General features: G+C 42.2%; 2 protein-coding genes across 5 annotated transcripts in view; one reads left to right on the top strand and one right to left on the bottom strand.

The window, feature by feature from the left end:
- duox (dual oxidase) overlaps nucleotides 1–1,459 on the bottom strand; it is a 78,066-nt gene extending 76,607 nt beyond the window's left edge. Inside the window, exon 1 of one of the 2 annotated variants that reach the window (XM_048520742.2) lies at nucleotides 1,304–1,459. The gene's annotated coding sequence lies outside the window, so the exon portion shown is untranslated. The remainder of the gene's footprint in view (nucleotides 1–1,303) is intronic. The other variant, XM_048520741.2, reaches the window with a different exon arrangement.
- Nucleotides 1,094–15,983, top strand: duox2 (dual oxidase 2). 3 transcript variants are annotated; one of them, XM_048520746.2, is made up of 9 exons: nucleotides 1,094–1,429; nucleotides 2,449–2,617; nucleotides 2,990–3,047; nucleotides 5,136–5,270; nucleotides 6,170–6,383; nucleotides 9,496–9,710; nucleotides 11,638–11,810; nucleotides 13,411–13,484; nucleotides 14,380–15,983. In XM_048520746.2, exons 2-8 carry the CDS (start codon nucleotides 2,471–2,473, stop codon nucleotides 13,456–13,458), a joined length of 990 nt encoding a protein of 329 aa, XP_048376703.1. In that variant the 5' UTR covers nucleotides 1,094–1,429; nucleotides 2,449–2,470; the 3' UTR covers nucleotides 13,459–13,484; nucleotides 14,380–15,983. The 3 variants fall into 3 exon arrangements, with proteins under 3 accessions (XP_048376703.1, XP_048376700.1, XP_048376702.1); XM_048520743.2 differs by lacking the exon at nucleotides 1,094–1,429 and adding an exon at nucleotides 1,533–1,712; XM_048520745.1 differs by lacking the exon at nucleotides 1,094–1,429 and adding an exon at nucleotides 2,022–2,134.
- The last annotated feature ends 711 nt before the right edge of the window (nucleotides 15,984–16,694 follow it).

Here is a 16,694-nt window from a genome sequence, read left to right as displayed (position 1 = left end):
CAAAGCTGTGCACAAGAGGCATAATTTCCGAAAGTTTTTCTTCTTTGAAAACAATAATTTAATGGGATGTGCAAAGTCAAGCTTGTTTGCTGCCCATTCCTAATTGGATGAGTTGGCTTTCATTTTCACAGTTAAATCTTCTGAATTCCCGCGGGGAGGCTATTCTGTTACAGAATAGTTGATAAGGCGGCAGCATTCTCCTGAAACCAACTTTTATATTTCAACTTTACTGAATTTAATTTCAATATAAACGTCGACAGCGGGTTTTGAACTCGGGTACCCCAGAAGACGGTATCGATTTTCCCCTAATCGACCTGCTCTAACACACGGATGGAGGTGAGATTTGAACCTTATATAGCTTACAGCTATATTGTCCCCGCGCCACGAGCGCTCCCTAGCGGCTTAACATTAGCTTGGACTATGAGCATCTTCAGTTTATCAGTCAGTAACCAACAGCCCTGTGGTTCCACAATGTCTTCAAACATGCACTTTACTACCCAACTTCAACATAATGGACTGCTCTCACAGTGATAGAACGGGTTTTTGTAGGGCCCAATGGCCTCTTTCCGCACCGTAACGATTCCAGGATTCCGTGCGTCCACTGGGCTAGCAGCGATGCGAGGAAAAGTGAAGAAAGAGCCGACTCACAACTGGATGAGCGAACTCCAGGCTTTCCGAATGAGATTCCTCCTCTCACCCATCAGTGGGGTCACTTGCCCCGCAAAGTACTGATGCCTGCGAGGGACGGGGAGAGATTTGAAAAGCAGCAATGAGCTGGCCAACTAAGAACGCCGAGAGAGAGAGATCTGATACGTAGAAATGAGCTAAGAGAGTTAAGAATAAAAGAGAGATTTGAAGCGCAGAAATGAACTAAGAAAGCCAAGAATGAACGAGAGAGAGAGCGAGAGGTAACGCAGTGTGGAGCTGGAGGAACACAGCAGGACAGGCAGCATCCGAGGAGCAGGGAAGCTGATGTTTCAAACTTTCCTGCTCCTCTGATGCTGCGTGTCCTGCTGTGTTCCTCCAGCTCCACACTGTGTTTTCTTTGACTCCAGCATCAGCAGTTCTTACTATCACTCAGGCAGAGACAGCTATTCTTTCGTTTTGCCCCGTTGCTGAGCTGAGATTTGGAACTACCGTCAGCCTGATCATCCGCAAAAACAATTGCTTCCCTGAGAAAATCCTGCAGACAAAGAAGGTTTTGACTAAGAGGGAGTGGGGGTGGGGGGAGGATGAGGAGAGATCTCAGCTTACAGCCTCCCGAACTCAACCACCCGGCATTGAAGAAAGCAATGAGGCTCACCTGCGGAGTGTGGACGGTCCGCGGCGCTGAAACTTATCACCGATCTCTACCGTAGCCAACTCACCGGAGACGAGCCAGAAGGGGGTAGAGGAGAGAGAAGGCCCTCTTGGGGACTGTGCAGTGCAGGTGAGGCAGGGCTCAGTGTTACGTAGAGGGTGGGGTGGGGAAGGGGAGGGGAGGGGAGAGGAATTTGCATTGATATCAGGAAGGAAGAGATGTTTTCAGGGGCCGGGAGGAAGAAAAGATACCCTTTTGCGTGTTACGCCTGACGAAAACGCTGGATCACAGCCCAAATGAGATTTTTAAAAAAAGAGCTGAAGGTATAAATAGGATGGGACTGAGGACAGAACAAGAGCCATTCGTAATATTCCGTGTGAGGGAACAATTGGTTCGAGATTTCCATCTCAGGGTAAGAAAGAGACTATCTCTTCTCCCTCCCAATTTTTCACAACTTTGTGAAACCGTTAGAGTTTATTTCACACAACATAGAGAAATTTGACTCTTGTAAATCTGAAAGAAAAAAGGAATTTGGATAGGTTTTTAAATACAATGGGAATCCTTATTACAGTTAACTTTCGAATCTAATTCAGAAGCAAAAAAAGGTCCTGTAATTACTGGCGTTCTGATTTTTGGCAGACACATACACAGAAAGTGCTGGAAAAACTCAGCATCTTCTTGGCAGCATCTCTCTACAGAGAAAGAGAAATACCTGTTCCAAGGCTGAGCTCACTTCAACTCAAGTTGTGACTTCTGAGTAGACGCTCCCTCCTTGAGAATGAAAAGGGAAAAACAAAACCGTGGAAAATTTTTCAGGCGGACGGGGATAAACGAGTACATTGCGTTTGGGCATTCGCCGGGCTCTGGGGTTGAGGGGCAAGGAGTGTAGAATCAAGTGAATAGATCTTGTAGAGGGCTAGCACGGGGCGCGATGGCCCGAACGCCCCCTTTCTGCGCAGTCAGACTGTAATCATTCGATACTCCTTTCTTGTTTTTTTAAGGGAAACGGACTGGGACCTGAATTTAGATGTGTTTAACCGAATGTGCAATTTATTCTGCTTTGTGCTAAAAGTGTGTAAAGGATTCTTATCTTTCTCTTAGCGAATTACCCAGTAACTCGTTTTTTCTTCCTCTTTCTCGCCCTGCAGCTGACAGTATCTATCGCCAAGTATGACTCTCTTTAACGGAATTAGACCATTTTACCCCCACGACAGAACCTCGTTCATTTTCGCCATCACTTTACTCGTGGTTATCCTGGTGTTCCTGGTGTTTACCCTAACACTGCTCATTATCCTACCGGGAATCAGAGGGAAAGGGGTAAGTAGGAAATCCCCTTGGTTTTTCCATCTCTATTGAACCAGAACTCGTCTCTGTCCACTGCAGTTGCTCAGTTTCGATCTCAAAAGCGACATTTCAAACGCTAGAACCCCTCGGTGCAACCCCTCTTCCCAGCCGGTGTTAAACAGAGAGGAAGAGGGGGTGTGGGGGTGCGGGAAATGGGGGTTTGTGCGCTGAAATTCGTTACGCCGATGTTCCACTTCAAAGTTGAAATTGACACTCGGAAGTGAAAATTTATAAGTCCGTTCGTTCCTGCATGTTAACATTGACGAAGCGTGGTGGTGGTTTTAACATTGTCCCGTGAAACATCTCATTTGTTTGAAACATTGCGTGTTTGATTTATATTTTCAGAGAGTTTATTCGTTCTGCAGAATTATTTTAAGCTTCTTTGTTGGAGTTGTTATTGTAGGTATGTGCAATTTACCACTTCTTTCAAAAAATAAGTAATATTACGCCTGTAAATTTCACAACCGAGACATAATAGGTTCTGCTTTCTAACGAGTCTGCTAAGATTTAACTTAATCTGTAACCAAAATAAAGCAGAAATTGCTGGAGAAACTCAGCAGGACTGGCAGTATCTGTGGGCAGAGAAAGCAGAGTTAACGTCTCCGTAACTGATCCAGCTTGGAAAAGGGGGTATTTTTAGGGTAGAAGGAAGAGATGATAGATGACAGCCCAGAGAGACAGGGGGAGAGGGAGAAATGAAAGGGTTAGGCAGACAAAATAATTGGTGATTTTAAACCAGATAGGGGAGAGTGCGAGATAACAAGGTGTGGAGCTGGGTGAACACAGCAGGTCAAGCAGCATCAGAGGAGCAGGAAAGCTGACGTTTCGGGCCTAGACCCGTCTTCAGAAATGGGGGAGGGGAAGGGGGTTCTGAAATAAATAGGGAGTGGGGAGGCGGATAGAGGAGCAGATAGATGGAGAGGAAACGGGCAGGTCAAAGTGGCGGGGATAGAGCCAGTCAAGGTGAATGTAGGTGGAGAGTTAGGGTGCGGGTTGGTCAGTCAAGGGAGGACGGTCAGGTCAAGGGGGCGGGATGAGGCGCGTAGGTAGAAGAAGGGGCTGGGGTTTAAGGTGGAATGAGGGGTTAAGTGGGAGGAAGGACAGATTAGGGAGGCGGGGGCTAGCTGGGTTGGCTTTGGGATGCGAGATTTTGAAGCTTGTGAAAGTGCTCCTGATTGCTTCCCCACAGCTCAGGAGTGAGGATGTAATCATTCTACGATCTATGGAATACACAGATAACATATGTGGGCCAGCCTGGGTTTTTGGAAAGTCCTCTGATCCAATGGCTTTCAGGCTCAATGCACATGGAATACAAATAACGTGGTGTGTAACTTTTAGAGCTGGCTTTTATTGTCTCTTTTCTTGACTAGAAGGTGTCTGCCTGAAATCTGCGTTGCTGAAGTTCGGAATGTGCAGGATATTTTCAGAGATCCCTCTCAATAATTAGTATCACATGACAACCTGTTAGATCAAAACTCCCACGGAAATGGGGAGTCAACGCCTTTTTATTAGAATGCCAGACCTATACCATTAACTGTGTTTTTCCACTAGTTACTTCCTGACCCTCCAGGTTTCTCCATCATTTGCTGTTTTCATTTCTTATTATAGAAAGTTTCACGTTGTCAGTAATGGGGAATCAAGTCCGTCCCACAAGAAGGTAAAAGCCAATTATATTTGCCCAGGACACATTGGAAATGGACATATTGTGTCCAGTTCTGGTCGCCCTATTATATGAAAGATGTGGAGGCTTTGGAGAGGGTGCAAAGGAGATTTACCAGGATGCTGCCTGGGCTGGAGGGCTTGTCTTACGAGGAGAGGTTGACGGAGCTTGGACTTTTCTCTCTGGAGAGAAGGAGGAAGAGAGGTGACCTGATCGAGGTGTACAAGGTAATGAGAGGCATGCATAGAGTCGATAGCCAGAGACTTTTCCCCAGGGCAGGATTGACTGCCATGAGGGGTCATAGTTTTAAGGTGTTAGGAGGAAGTTATAGAGGAGATGTCAGAGGGAGGTTCTTCACCCAGAGAGTTGTGAGCGCGTGGAATAGTTTACCAGTGGTAGTCGTGGAAGCAGAGTCATTAGTGACATTTAAGCGACTGCTGGACATGCACATGGACAGCAATGAACTGAGGGGAATGTAGGTTAGGGTATTTTAATTTTGTTTTAGGATTATTCCACGGCACAACATCATGGGCCGAAGGGCCTGTACTGTGCTGTACTTTTCTATGTTCTATGTTCTATGAAACTGTAACTTCTCATTTTAAAGTCTCGTATTACCCACATTAGTTTCTCAATCATTGAACGGGAGAGCTGTGTTAATTCCCAATGCAAAGTGTAAGGTTGAGAATCATATGGATGAACTCTGGATATTATTTACCAAAGGTGGTGTTTAGCTCAGTGTGGCTTCCAAAACACAATGACGTTTTAATAACCAATTCGGGAAATCAGACCCAGATAATAACAAAGTTAACAGACTCATTATTCATTCTGCAGTGGTGAACTTTACTGGTGACTGGGAAGTTGGATTTGCCAGGGTGAGCACAATTTACAAAGCTTTCAGTAACGAGACAATCACTGCAGAAGTAGGGCTGCACGTTGGACTGGCAGGAATTAATGTGACCCTGAGAGGTAAGGCATTTCCTTGTGACAATTTTTTTTTGATATGTAACTTATTTCCCTAATCAGCCTGTTCCACATCTGCGGAGCAGCTGGAATTTGAACGCAGGCCTCCTAGTTTAGGGTGGGGACACTATCTCTGTATCACAAATATCTCTAGTGGCAATAATTGTCTTTGAGTTATTATCGATTTATAAACAATTGTTCAACAGGTAGAGATCGGCAACTGGCATTAGGTGTTTCATCAGAAAAGAGCAAGAACAGTGTTACTACTTAGCAAAATGCACCAATAGTTGGCTAGGGAACAGGAACTTACTTGAGAATCATGGAAAGTGCACACTCAACCCAACAATCTGTGTCAGATCTCTGCCAAGGCAATTTAGCTTGTCTGCCTTCGAGGATCAAACAAACTTGGTTGTCGCTGTAAACCAGTGGATAAGAATCAACTGATAGTCCAATGATAGATAATAAGGACATATTTAAATAAAACAAAAATAACTTGAGAAAATAATACATTGATCTAGGGTTCCATTGACAAGGATGTGGGGTAAGACTGTATTTGTGAAAATTTCTTCTGGTACCAATCTTAATACCCCATCCGATTTGGTAGAATCCTGTAGTGGCAAATGCTCTGTGAAAGGATGTGCTTATAATTTCACTGCCATACACAGGAATTCGCCCTTAATATATTTACAATGTTGGTAGCCCACAAACAGCTGGCTTGAGTAGACGCAAAAAGGAATGGGTGATTCAACACAGATGCACTTGCTAATGGTTGGCCATAGCACTCTTAACTTCAAGTGTTTTGATTTTCATCAAGTGCAAAGTGTTATTTTGAAGATTGACTTATCGTTTTTGCTAACTGCAAAGTGAATTAACACGTGGTGATGCTTCACACTATGTGCTTACAGGAGTCCCTGAGAACCAGCTGAATGAAACCATAGACTACAATGAGAACTTTCTGTGGAGATTTACACTGAATTACGATGAGCAATATAACAATGGGCTTAATCGAGGGCTTCCACATCCAATTTTATATGTTGCTGAGAAGTTTCAGAGCAAGAGCCCCTGCCTTATTCATGACCAGTACAGGTTCTCTGGACACTATACAACAGCCATGATGTGGTAAGCAAAACACATCCACGCTTTTTTATTTGTACATCTGATGTATTTTGAAGATGAAGGGGTTCACTTCATTCCAAGATCAATCAGGCCGAGTTTAGACTCAGAATCCAGGACAGTAGCGATTGCAAAGCGAAACAAATGGAACAGTTCTGAATTGAATGCGGAGCTAAATTCCTAACCATGGCACGAATTCCAATTCAACTCGAACAAGAAGCGAAGTTGAATCTGTACATCAAGCAAGTTCTTAATTAGCAGCAAAGAATGCTCAAGCGGGAAGGCATATTGGTGAAAGATTTTAATGACTGTGTTCGCTAGCTAATGGAGGCTATCGCCACTCTCCAGTCTACCCCAACATACATTGTACTTGTTATCAACCTAAACAGTGCCTTCAGCTGTGCGAGGGAGAGCGAATAAATATGGAGACACAATTATGCATGTTTCTGCCAATTCATTGAATTATTAGGGCCAGTGGAGGAATGGAGCAGAGTTGACTTTGTCCAAGCATTGACACTCTTCCCAACAGGGCACAGAGACTGGCTCGTGGGGTGCTATTTTTAATCATCCTGTAGACATATATTAGCACCCAACTCTGGATCAGTTGTGATTTGAACTCAAACCTTCTGACCCAGAGGTAGGGACACTACCTTTGCATCGCACCACACACAGAAGAAGGTTATATTGTATCCAGTTGGACTCAAACCAGCACAGAGGGACACAATGATCTGCTTTGTCCAGCAGCTTAAGCATGCAGTCACTTTGCAGGGCATGCTTTACCTAGTGAAAGACCAACAGCATTGGGAGTCCCTTAGTTAAGCACATAAATGGCTCAAATGGGTGAACAGTAAGCAGACTGCCTCACATCTCTCCTACAGCTGTTCAAAATGGAGGAGACGCACACGCTCTGACAGCTGAATTGAGGCATTCTCAAGCCAACGAGGAAAAATTGAGGTTGCAGTTTCTATACTGATAGTATGACTGATAGCTACAACCACAACCCTGTAAAGTGATATAGAGCAGTGTAAAAAAAAATCCGGAGAAAGCGAACATGAGCATTAAATTCTAAAACAAGACTGTGAATGAAAGTTTGCCGTTTAAAAAAAAAGTCTGAGAGGTATGTGACATCAGTTTTGGAAAGAAGAAAGGACATAATTATAGAGGATGTATAAAGGCATTTGGCTCACCTCCAAGATGAAGGAAAATGAAAACATTGCTAATTCAACCACAACTCTAGGGCAGAACATATTTCAGCAAAAAAGGTGAAGGAGCCTCTAGAATTAACTTTTAAAGAGGCTGAATAGCAAGAGATTATTATCACTGGCCAAAGGAGGTCCTGAATGTAAATGTAAAGGGCAGGTTTGAAGGTGCTTTTTCCATACAAAGGGTTATTAAACTATGGAATGTACAAATGCTAGGAGTCACTGAAGCTGAATCAATTACAGTGTTTAAGTGGGAGTTGTTTAAATCATTGAATATAGTGTATTAATCAGTACAAGGGGAGAAATCACAGTAAAATGAGATAGAATGGTATTTGGAGCAGGAACTAACACTGCTAGCATGAACAAAATTACATTCCACTGTGTTACAATTTCTACTTTCCAAGTTCCTAAATGAGATCTCAACTTTTTTTAAAAAAAGAAATGCAGCTTTCTCTTTTTACCTACTTATGCTAAATTGACAAGCATTCAACCAAGTGACTTTTTATTGTCAAGAATCAATGGACATGGATCTGGAAATGCACAGCAGGTCAGACAGCATCCGAAGAGCAGGGAAATCAATGTTTCAGGCTGAAATCCTTCGTCAGGACTTGGTGGGGGGGAGTCCAGAAATAAATAAGGGGAAGGGAATAGGGCTGGGGTGGGGGCGTGGTGTGGGTGAGATAGAGATAGGTGAATGCAGGTAGATGGTTATTGTGGTTGGTCAGTGGAAAAGGTGGAGCAGAGAGGCGAGTCAGCCAATGGACAGGTTAGAGGAGGAGAGATTTTGAAGCTGGTGAAGTCAATGTTCAGGTCATTGAGCTGTAAGCTCCCAAGGTGAAATATGAGGTGTTGTTCCTCCAGTTTACATTTAGCCTCACTCTGATAGTGGGGGAGGCAAAGGATGGGTATGTGACCAGGGCATTGGGAGGGTGAGTTAAAGTGAATGGCAACTGGAAGGTCAGGTTGGTTGGTATGTGTAGAGCGCTGGTGCTCCACAAACCAACCCCCAAGTCTACGTATAAAGATATAAAAGAGACCACATCGGGAACAACAGATGCAGTAGGTGAAATTAGCTGAAGTGCAGGTGAATGTCTGCCGAATTTGGAAGGATTGCTTGGGGCCTTGGATGGAGTTGAGAGGGGAGGTGTAGGGGCAGATGGAGCACCTCCTGCAGTTGCAAGGAAAGGTATGGGCTATGGTCGAGGGATTGGTGGGGAGTGTGGGGTTGATGAGGGAGTCCTGGAGTGAACAGTCCCTGAGGAAAGTGGATTGGGGTGAGGAGGGAAAATCCTTTTGTTGGTGGGGTCTGATTGTAGGTGGCAGAAATGTTGAAGGATGGTGTGTTGTATTCAGAGGTTGGTGGGGTGGCTTGTGAGAACTAAGGGGTCTCTATCCTTATTGTTGTTGGGGGGAGAGGGAAGAAATGAAGGAAATGGGGGAGAGCTGGTTGAGGGCATCCTTAATAACAGAGCAGGGGACACTACAGTCTCTAACGTTCCCAGACCTGACTTGTTGTTATCCCAATCAACTCAGAGAAATGCAGGTCTAATTTAACCTAAACCGTGATGCTTTTTGACCTGGGAAATGCAACAATGATGTTGAAAATTGACATCGTGGCAATGTTTCATAGTGAAAAATCAATTAGCTCAATTATCCTGCACCTACCTGTGCAGAGTGGACAATGTGCTCAGTTGAAGCTTCTAAAAGAAGTACCTAAGCAGTGTAAAAACTGGTTTCAAGATAAGATATAGATGAGGTCAGAATGGAGATCCAGATGCTAGTACAGCTGATTGTTAGATGACTAGATTCCTATAATTATCGAGCAAAGAAAAGTCGCATTAGCGGAATAAATGTTTAGAAGTGCCAAAGATCTCTACTTTGACCTAATGTTGTGTTTTTGATCTTTTTTGGATTAGGGTGGCATTTTGTGCCTGGATCATCACTAATATTCTCTTCTCCATGTCAACTATTGTGTATGGAGGCTACATGGCATTGGTCACATCTACATTCATGATCTTTGGAGTCATCTCATTTGCAACTGTACAGAATGTATCACCATGCATCATTCAGTTTGGTCCAACAACACTGAAGACTAATTTCAGTGGTTCCTTCTGGCTGACATTAGCAACTGGTAAGCACAGCAAATCTGTGTTTCAGAATACAGGAGACATACTGATCTAAAGAAACAGACACTTGCAGTAGTATCAGGATAATTTTTCTTCTGTTGATTTTCCTAGTGTTAAGGCTGCCCAGAAAATACCACAGCAATGTCTCCAAGTTATTTTATCTTCTGAAATTATTTGATGCAAAATCAGGGGGTCTTCACTTATAAGTTTCTGAGGGGCTGGCAAGAAATCAATATCGTCGAATATAGTAAAATATTTGATGTTTAGTAGACCATTTGAGGAAACTATTAAGTTTAAATTATGTCTCATTAACGATTAAAGTGTATTTATTAGTTGCATTTAATGGAACAAATACAGGAAATATTTGAAGTTAAGGATAGGTAGCACAACTGTTGAAATCCATTTTCTTACACTTTGACACCTCTGGGCTGGCATCCAGAGTTGTTTTGGACATAGTTGCAAGTTGACAACTCCATGAAATAAAAATTAAAACAAAATACAGATGCTGTAAATCAGAAACCAAAGCAGGAACTGCTGGAAAAGCTCGGCAGGTCTGGTAGCTCTGTGAAGAGAAAGTAGAGTTAACATTTCAGGACTAGTAACCTTCTTCAGAATCTCTGCTCCCTGTATAGAAGATGTATTCAGCCCATAAACCTATTAAATTCGTCAATTCATAACCTGACACGAGAAAGCAAGAAGAATAAAGGTAGCCAATTTTCTTTCCTTGCAAAAGCCAAAAGGTGCATTGACGTTCTTCAGCCATTGGAATCAACCACCGTCCCATGGTCTGGGTGGAAATGTGCTTCTAGTTGCACACAATGTAGTTAACTCTCAATGTCCTTTGAGTCATAGAAACTTGTTCAGTTCTTTCATACTGGTGGCATAAGCTTGGCTTTCACTTTGCTGAAATATCAGTCTGTGGCCAGGGTATTGAATGACCTGTTGAATGTGATTTTGAAAGATCAAAAAATCCAAACAACAGTTACAAAATGAGTAAAATCAGATTGATCAAAGTTGGAACTGTAATCACCCCAATTTTATTCTCTACTTTTGGGTACTATGTATGCCAACTTCCTATACAGAAAAATAGCAACACACCCATCCAGTATCTCATGCTTAATCAATTCTTTGACAATTCCTCCTCTCTGCTTTCTGCCTGTAGGCCTGCAAATATTTCATTTTTCGAGTACTTATCCAACTCATTTTTGAATGTTATTACTGAAGCTGCTTTCACAGCTCTTTTTGGTTATCGCATTCCGGATTGCAGCAGCTCACTGTGCAAAGAGAAAGAAAATGCTTAGGCAAGTTGCCCTTATTCCCCTGGCAGCCCCTTGAGACCTGTCTATGCATGTTTTCCCTGGCTGTGAAGGAGGACCAACCTAATGGCCCCTTTGAGACATCTAAAACTGACTCCGTTCAATTTCCCTCAATTTTGGGAATGGATGAACCCTGGCACTTTCTATACTAAGTGGCTAAAGATTGAGAACTTGGGTTATTATGTTGATAGAGCTAGGCGACGATGGTGCTCTAAACTTGCTGTGCTGTAGTGTGCCAAGCTTTATATTGAGCCTAGGGATTCTTTGAACACAGGCTTTAATATTGACAGAAGGGATAAAGGGAGGTCAGTATAAGAGAAAATGGAGGGAAGGCTCAGTGTGTGGAGGCCCTGCAGACTTTCCGCTCTGACCCTCAGCCAGGTTGGCTGTCTGTCTGATAGGCAAGCAGAGATGTTGGCTAGGGCACCCATGTAGATATTGGCTGGAAATCATTTAATTGAATGGGAACGTGGCAGTTTAGAGCTCAGAGTTAGAATTTCCAAGTCTAGACCCCTTGCATGCACCATTAATACTGGGTCATTGAAATTCGCAATTCCCACAAAGAGCAGATTGGGGACATGCACCAAATAACAGACCCCTTTTTTCTTTAATCTAGCATTGCTGTGCTTCATTCTTGGAGTAATTGTAATCATTATGGATCACTGTATCCCAGAGAAACTGAGAACATTCTTCATGCTAAATGGAGAGGAGGATGATGACAATGAAATGAGCAATGGATTAATTAACCACACTTTTACTGATGAACATGGAAATGCTCTATATTTAAAGGTAGGTTTAAACTAGAGCTCACAGTTCTATCAATGTCTTCTTTCTGAATCAGGAAAACCATTCAGTCCCTCATACTGACTCTTCAAGTAATGCTATGAAGTCCATTCTATTTGAAGTTGGCATACTTTCTCCTTCATTAAGGATGGATATAATACTATTATAGAGGGATTATTGTTCCATAAAAATTGTAAAGTACCTGAAAGAGATCACTGCTCTGTATGATTTAAAAATAGCAGAGGATAATATTATCTGCCTCTTGGGAATTTTAGAATGTCCTTGCAATGGGCTTGCTGAAGAAATCGGCATTCATTCGTAGCTTCCTCACATGGACACTGGAGTGGCTCTGTTGCAGGTAGATCCAGAAAATCCTGGATTTAAGTCTCTCCCCAGGACTTGCTGGCTACAAAAGAATCTAGTTACTGGTGCAGGCAAGACCCCATGAATGAGTGGCAATTCTCAGTCCGGGTGAATGGAGAGAGTTGGCTGCAGGAATGGCATTCAGCTATTAGCAACTCACCAAAGCCAAGAAGAAAAGAGGATTGATATGATGGGATCAATTAACATTGTAGTGAATCCATAAGTTATGCGCAAGGCTGAAAATGGAAAGATGAACGTTTAATCAGTAATAATGAGTCTATGAAATAAAGAGTTATGATTCCTTGGAATTCTCTCCTCCACAGGCCAGGGATTCTCAAACAGAAATATAAATTCATAGAGTTGTATAGCACGAAAACAGACCTACGTCATCCATGCCGACCAGAAATCCTAAATTAATCTAGTCCCGTTTGCCAGCATTTGGCCCATTTCCCTCTAAACCATTCCTATTCATATAGCCTACAGATGCCCTTTAAACATTATAATCACACCAGCCTTCACCATTTCCCCTAGCAGCTTATTCCATACACACACGCCCTCTGCGTGAAACTGTGGGAGAGTGAATAACTGTACCTCAGATGGTGCTTCAATGCAGGACTAGCCCAAGTGCGGGGGTGGGGAGAGATGGCTCACTGACCGATGATCAGGCACACTTTGGGAGTTAACTCCCAAAGATGCGATTCAGTGAATAGGGAGGAGGTGGTTTAGGAAGAGGGATACATCAACGCTGAATGAATGAGTTGGCAGAAGATTGTAGGGGGAGGGGCAAGTAACTGACAGGATGGTCCTTGGACTGAAAGTAGGAGATGTGATTCTGTTGGATGAGGTTGGGATTTATGTAACATGGTTGAAAAGGAAAATGCCTCCAAGGGCATGCATCAACTTGGTAAAATGAATAGGGTGTCACACAAAATGTTTGGAACTTACTGCTGGAAAACATTTATGAAAACCCAATACTTTGCCCAATTTTCTTTTCGCCAGTTTTTGAAATGAAGTTTTCTTCAGCCTCTTGGCCCTTAAGGGCACTCGAAAAATGTAAGTGATATACAGTATTCCCAACTTTCAAAAATTCCGTGAAAGGTCACTCCAAATGATTGGAAAAGGCTTGATTCATAAAATATGCCACAACTGGTGTCACTCTAGGTTGAGTCAAATATAATGAGCCTTCCTGGAATTGAAACTGCTTTGAATGTATATTAATTGCTTCCAAATCTTTTAATTCCAGAATATTAAAAACGGCTTTGAAAACAAGGACTTTGTTGTTTGTACCTAAGACTGAAGATGTTTGGAGCTGTAAAGGTAATTTACATATCAATATTTCAAGTTAATGTTATTAATTACCAAAGTACCATGTTGCTGTATGAATATCAGAAAATAAAGATTTCCATAGACAACTGGGTCTTGAGTTCAGCCAAGTTTGAGGGGATGAAAGAAAGATGTGCATTTGTATAGCACCTTTCACGACTTCAGCAGATGCTAACAATCTTTACAACCAATTAATTGCTTACCATTTTAATGAAAGTGCAATAACGAAATGACACACAGCAATTCCCCATAAATAATAATGAGATAGTGACCAGGTAATGACCAGGTGATGGTGTCAGATGAGGAATAAACCAGGACAACACCAACCTTCCTTGAAGTAGTACCTGCTGCTTCTGCTTGGGAGGTGCATCTGATAGAGCAGCACTCCCTCAGCACTGGATTGCGTGTGGCCAATAATTTTTGGGCAGGCCCTTGTCCCCTTCACTTTCTGATATTAGAGGTGACAGGGCTCTCTGGGCCAAGGATGGCAAGAGTGGGAAAGAAGTAGGAGACTGAAGGGAGAGAGAGGCACGGGATTGACACGTCTGTTGTGACTACATATCAGCGAGGTTAAACAGAAAACAAATCCTTTGTTGCCACCAGTGGCAACCTCTTAAATGTTTGACTGTTTCTGTCCACAGTCTTTACACATCAGTTCTTACATCTCTTTGGAAATTCTCACAGATGCATTCACGAGACTGCAGCAATGAATAAATCTCACAACACAGTATGGTGTGGGCTGACTCATGAGGGAAAGTGAATTAAACAGAACTATGATGGTTAAATATGCAAACTATTCTGTGGTGCTAAGGAGATGGGTGTGTACAGCCCATTTGGCAGAAGTACACCATTGCTTTTGAATGAATGCTCCTCTCTGTTCATTTTACAGGATTACCATGCAACACCCAGCTCACTCAACAGTGCAACAGCTTCACTGGGCAAGTCCTGAAGGATGTAAAAACTCTACGTGTACATTTTTCTTTTAAAGACTTTTCTTTAGCTTATTTTGTGAAATGGCAGCAAGACGCCCTGAGCCAACACTGTACCATTTGAAAGTGAGCAGACTTGTGGATTATTTGATAATGTAGCAATCTTGTACCTGTACTTTGTTTCAGACAATTTGGAGATGCAAGACTTGGATCAACTGCAACTATGTGAAGAGGGACAAATTATTTATAATCAGACTTAATTTGCTTTGTTCTGAAGCTAAACAATGTCAACATTTAAACATGCGAAATCTGGCAAAAGGTCTCGATGGGCAGTAGGAAATGAGAGAACTGCACTTTAATAGATTAGAGTTAGGATTCCTAGTGAACATTTTATAGTCTCAGAGATCTGCAGCACAGAAAAAGGCCTTTTGGCTCACTGAGTCTACGCTAGATGGAAACAAGCACCTCCCTGTTCGAATCCCATTCTCCAGCACTTGGCCCATAACCTTGTATACTTTGTTGTGGGAATTTTAAAATCAAGAGCAAACATCCTTCAAGTCGTTTTGGTTTTGATTTTAGGAATGAGCAATCTGTGAATATCAACCCTGTCAACATCTCACTGAAAAATGCCAGGTTCTGACATGGCTGATCAAGTAGATTCTGAGAGATTACTTCTTCTGATCGAGGAAACAAAAACACGGGGCCACCATCTCTGGATAAGGGATCGATCTTTTAGGATTGGGATGAGGAGAAATTTCTTCAGTCTGGCCTTTCTCTACCCGAGAGAGTTGAGGGTGCTCTATCATTGCATTCAGTTCAGGCTGGGATACACATTTTACTATTGTCTCTCGGGGACTCAGGGAATGGGGGATGTGGGCATGAAAATTAAGTTAAAGCCCAAGATCAACCACAATCGTATTGAATGGCAGAACAGGCTCGAGGGGCTGAATGGCGTACTTCTCTATTTTTGTGGAATAACCTGCAAATACTGTCAGTGATTCGGCAGATGATGTTTAACTCCTTGTTAATATAATTTCGAGATTTATATCTGTTGTTGGAATTCAAGGACAAGAACCCAGACTTAACAGGGAATGTTGGTCGAGAAATCAAGGGTGCACGACATTTTATTTTTCTCTCAATGGTGAGAAAAACATAAGAACCTGTTGTCACTTTCTGATCTCATTGCAAGCACGTGATTGTGAAATCAACTTAAGCATTTGTTGGGCAGTTGGAACATGTAACCTGACTACTATGTAATGATGCTAAAACTGGAAGAACAAGACTGTGTTTAATATGTGAAAGAGGTAATTTCAATGAGTCAGATGTGTACTGCTGCTCACTAAGAGTTATGGATTCGTACACATGGGTACAGACATCTCTTTTACAAATAGTCCGAGTAAAATCTTAAACACGGAATGTACATAATTATCAGTGAACCTAAGGAGCAAGGAGATGTCTTCTTAATTATAAATATAGCACCAAATGATTTGTGACTGATGAACAAACTTCCATTTACCTTGGATGTAAATTATTCTTAACTTCTTATTTATTAAGTAAAATTGAATGTGATGCAATTGAGTGGTTTGTCTATTTCTTTCAACCACCTATGCGTGATTAAACAAGGAAATTGACATGGATAACACACTCCATTTATATTGCAATTTTAATTTGATATGCCTTTTAATTTAAAATTCACAGTAGTTTTAGAACTAGGAGCAGGAGTAGACCATTCAGCCCCTCATTCCTGCTCTGCTATTTGGGCTGCCATGGCTGAATCCACGTCAGACTCAAGACAACTATCTTGCCTGTTCATCATAGCCCTTCAACCCATTACTCATTAAAAAACTACCTATCTCCTTCTTAAATTTACTCAATGTCTCAGCATTCTCTGCACTGCGGGGAGTGAATTCCACAGATTTATGACCTTTTGAGAGAAATAATTTCTCCTAATCTCTGTTTTAAATCTGCTCCTGCTTATCAAAAAAAAACTATGCCCTCTCATTCTAGATGGCCTCACATTAGGAAACATCCTTTCTTCGTCCACTTTGTCAATCCCCCTTAGCATCTCATAGACCTCAATTAGATCCGCTCTCATTCTTCTAAGATCTAAAGAGTTTAGGCCTAAACAGCTCAATCTTTTTATCATAAAACAAATCTGTCAGCTCTGAATTCAATCCAGCGAACCTTGTTAGAACTATCTTCGATGCAATTACATTCTTCCTCAAATAAAGGGACCAAGATTGTTTGCAATATTCAAATAAAGATTGACTTGAAC

The sequence above is a fragment of the Stegostoma tigrinum genome, chromosome 36 (genome assembly GCF_030684315.1).
Source record: "Stegostoma tigrinum isolate sSteTig4 chromosome 36, sSteTig4.hap1, whole genome shotgun sequence".
NCBI classification, from domain to species: domain Eukaryota; kingdom Metazoa; phylum Chordata; class Chondrichthyes; order Orectolobiformes; family Stegostomatidae; genus Stegostoma; species Stegostoma tigrinum.
The sequence above is the reverse complement of the archived record's forward strand: the minus strand, read 5'-3'. Positions and strand labels throughout refer to the sequence as shown.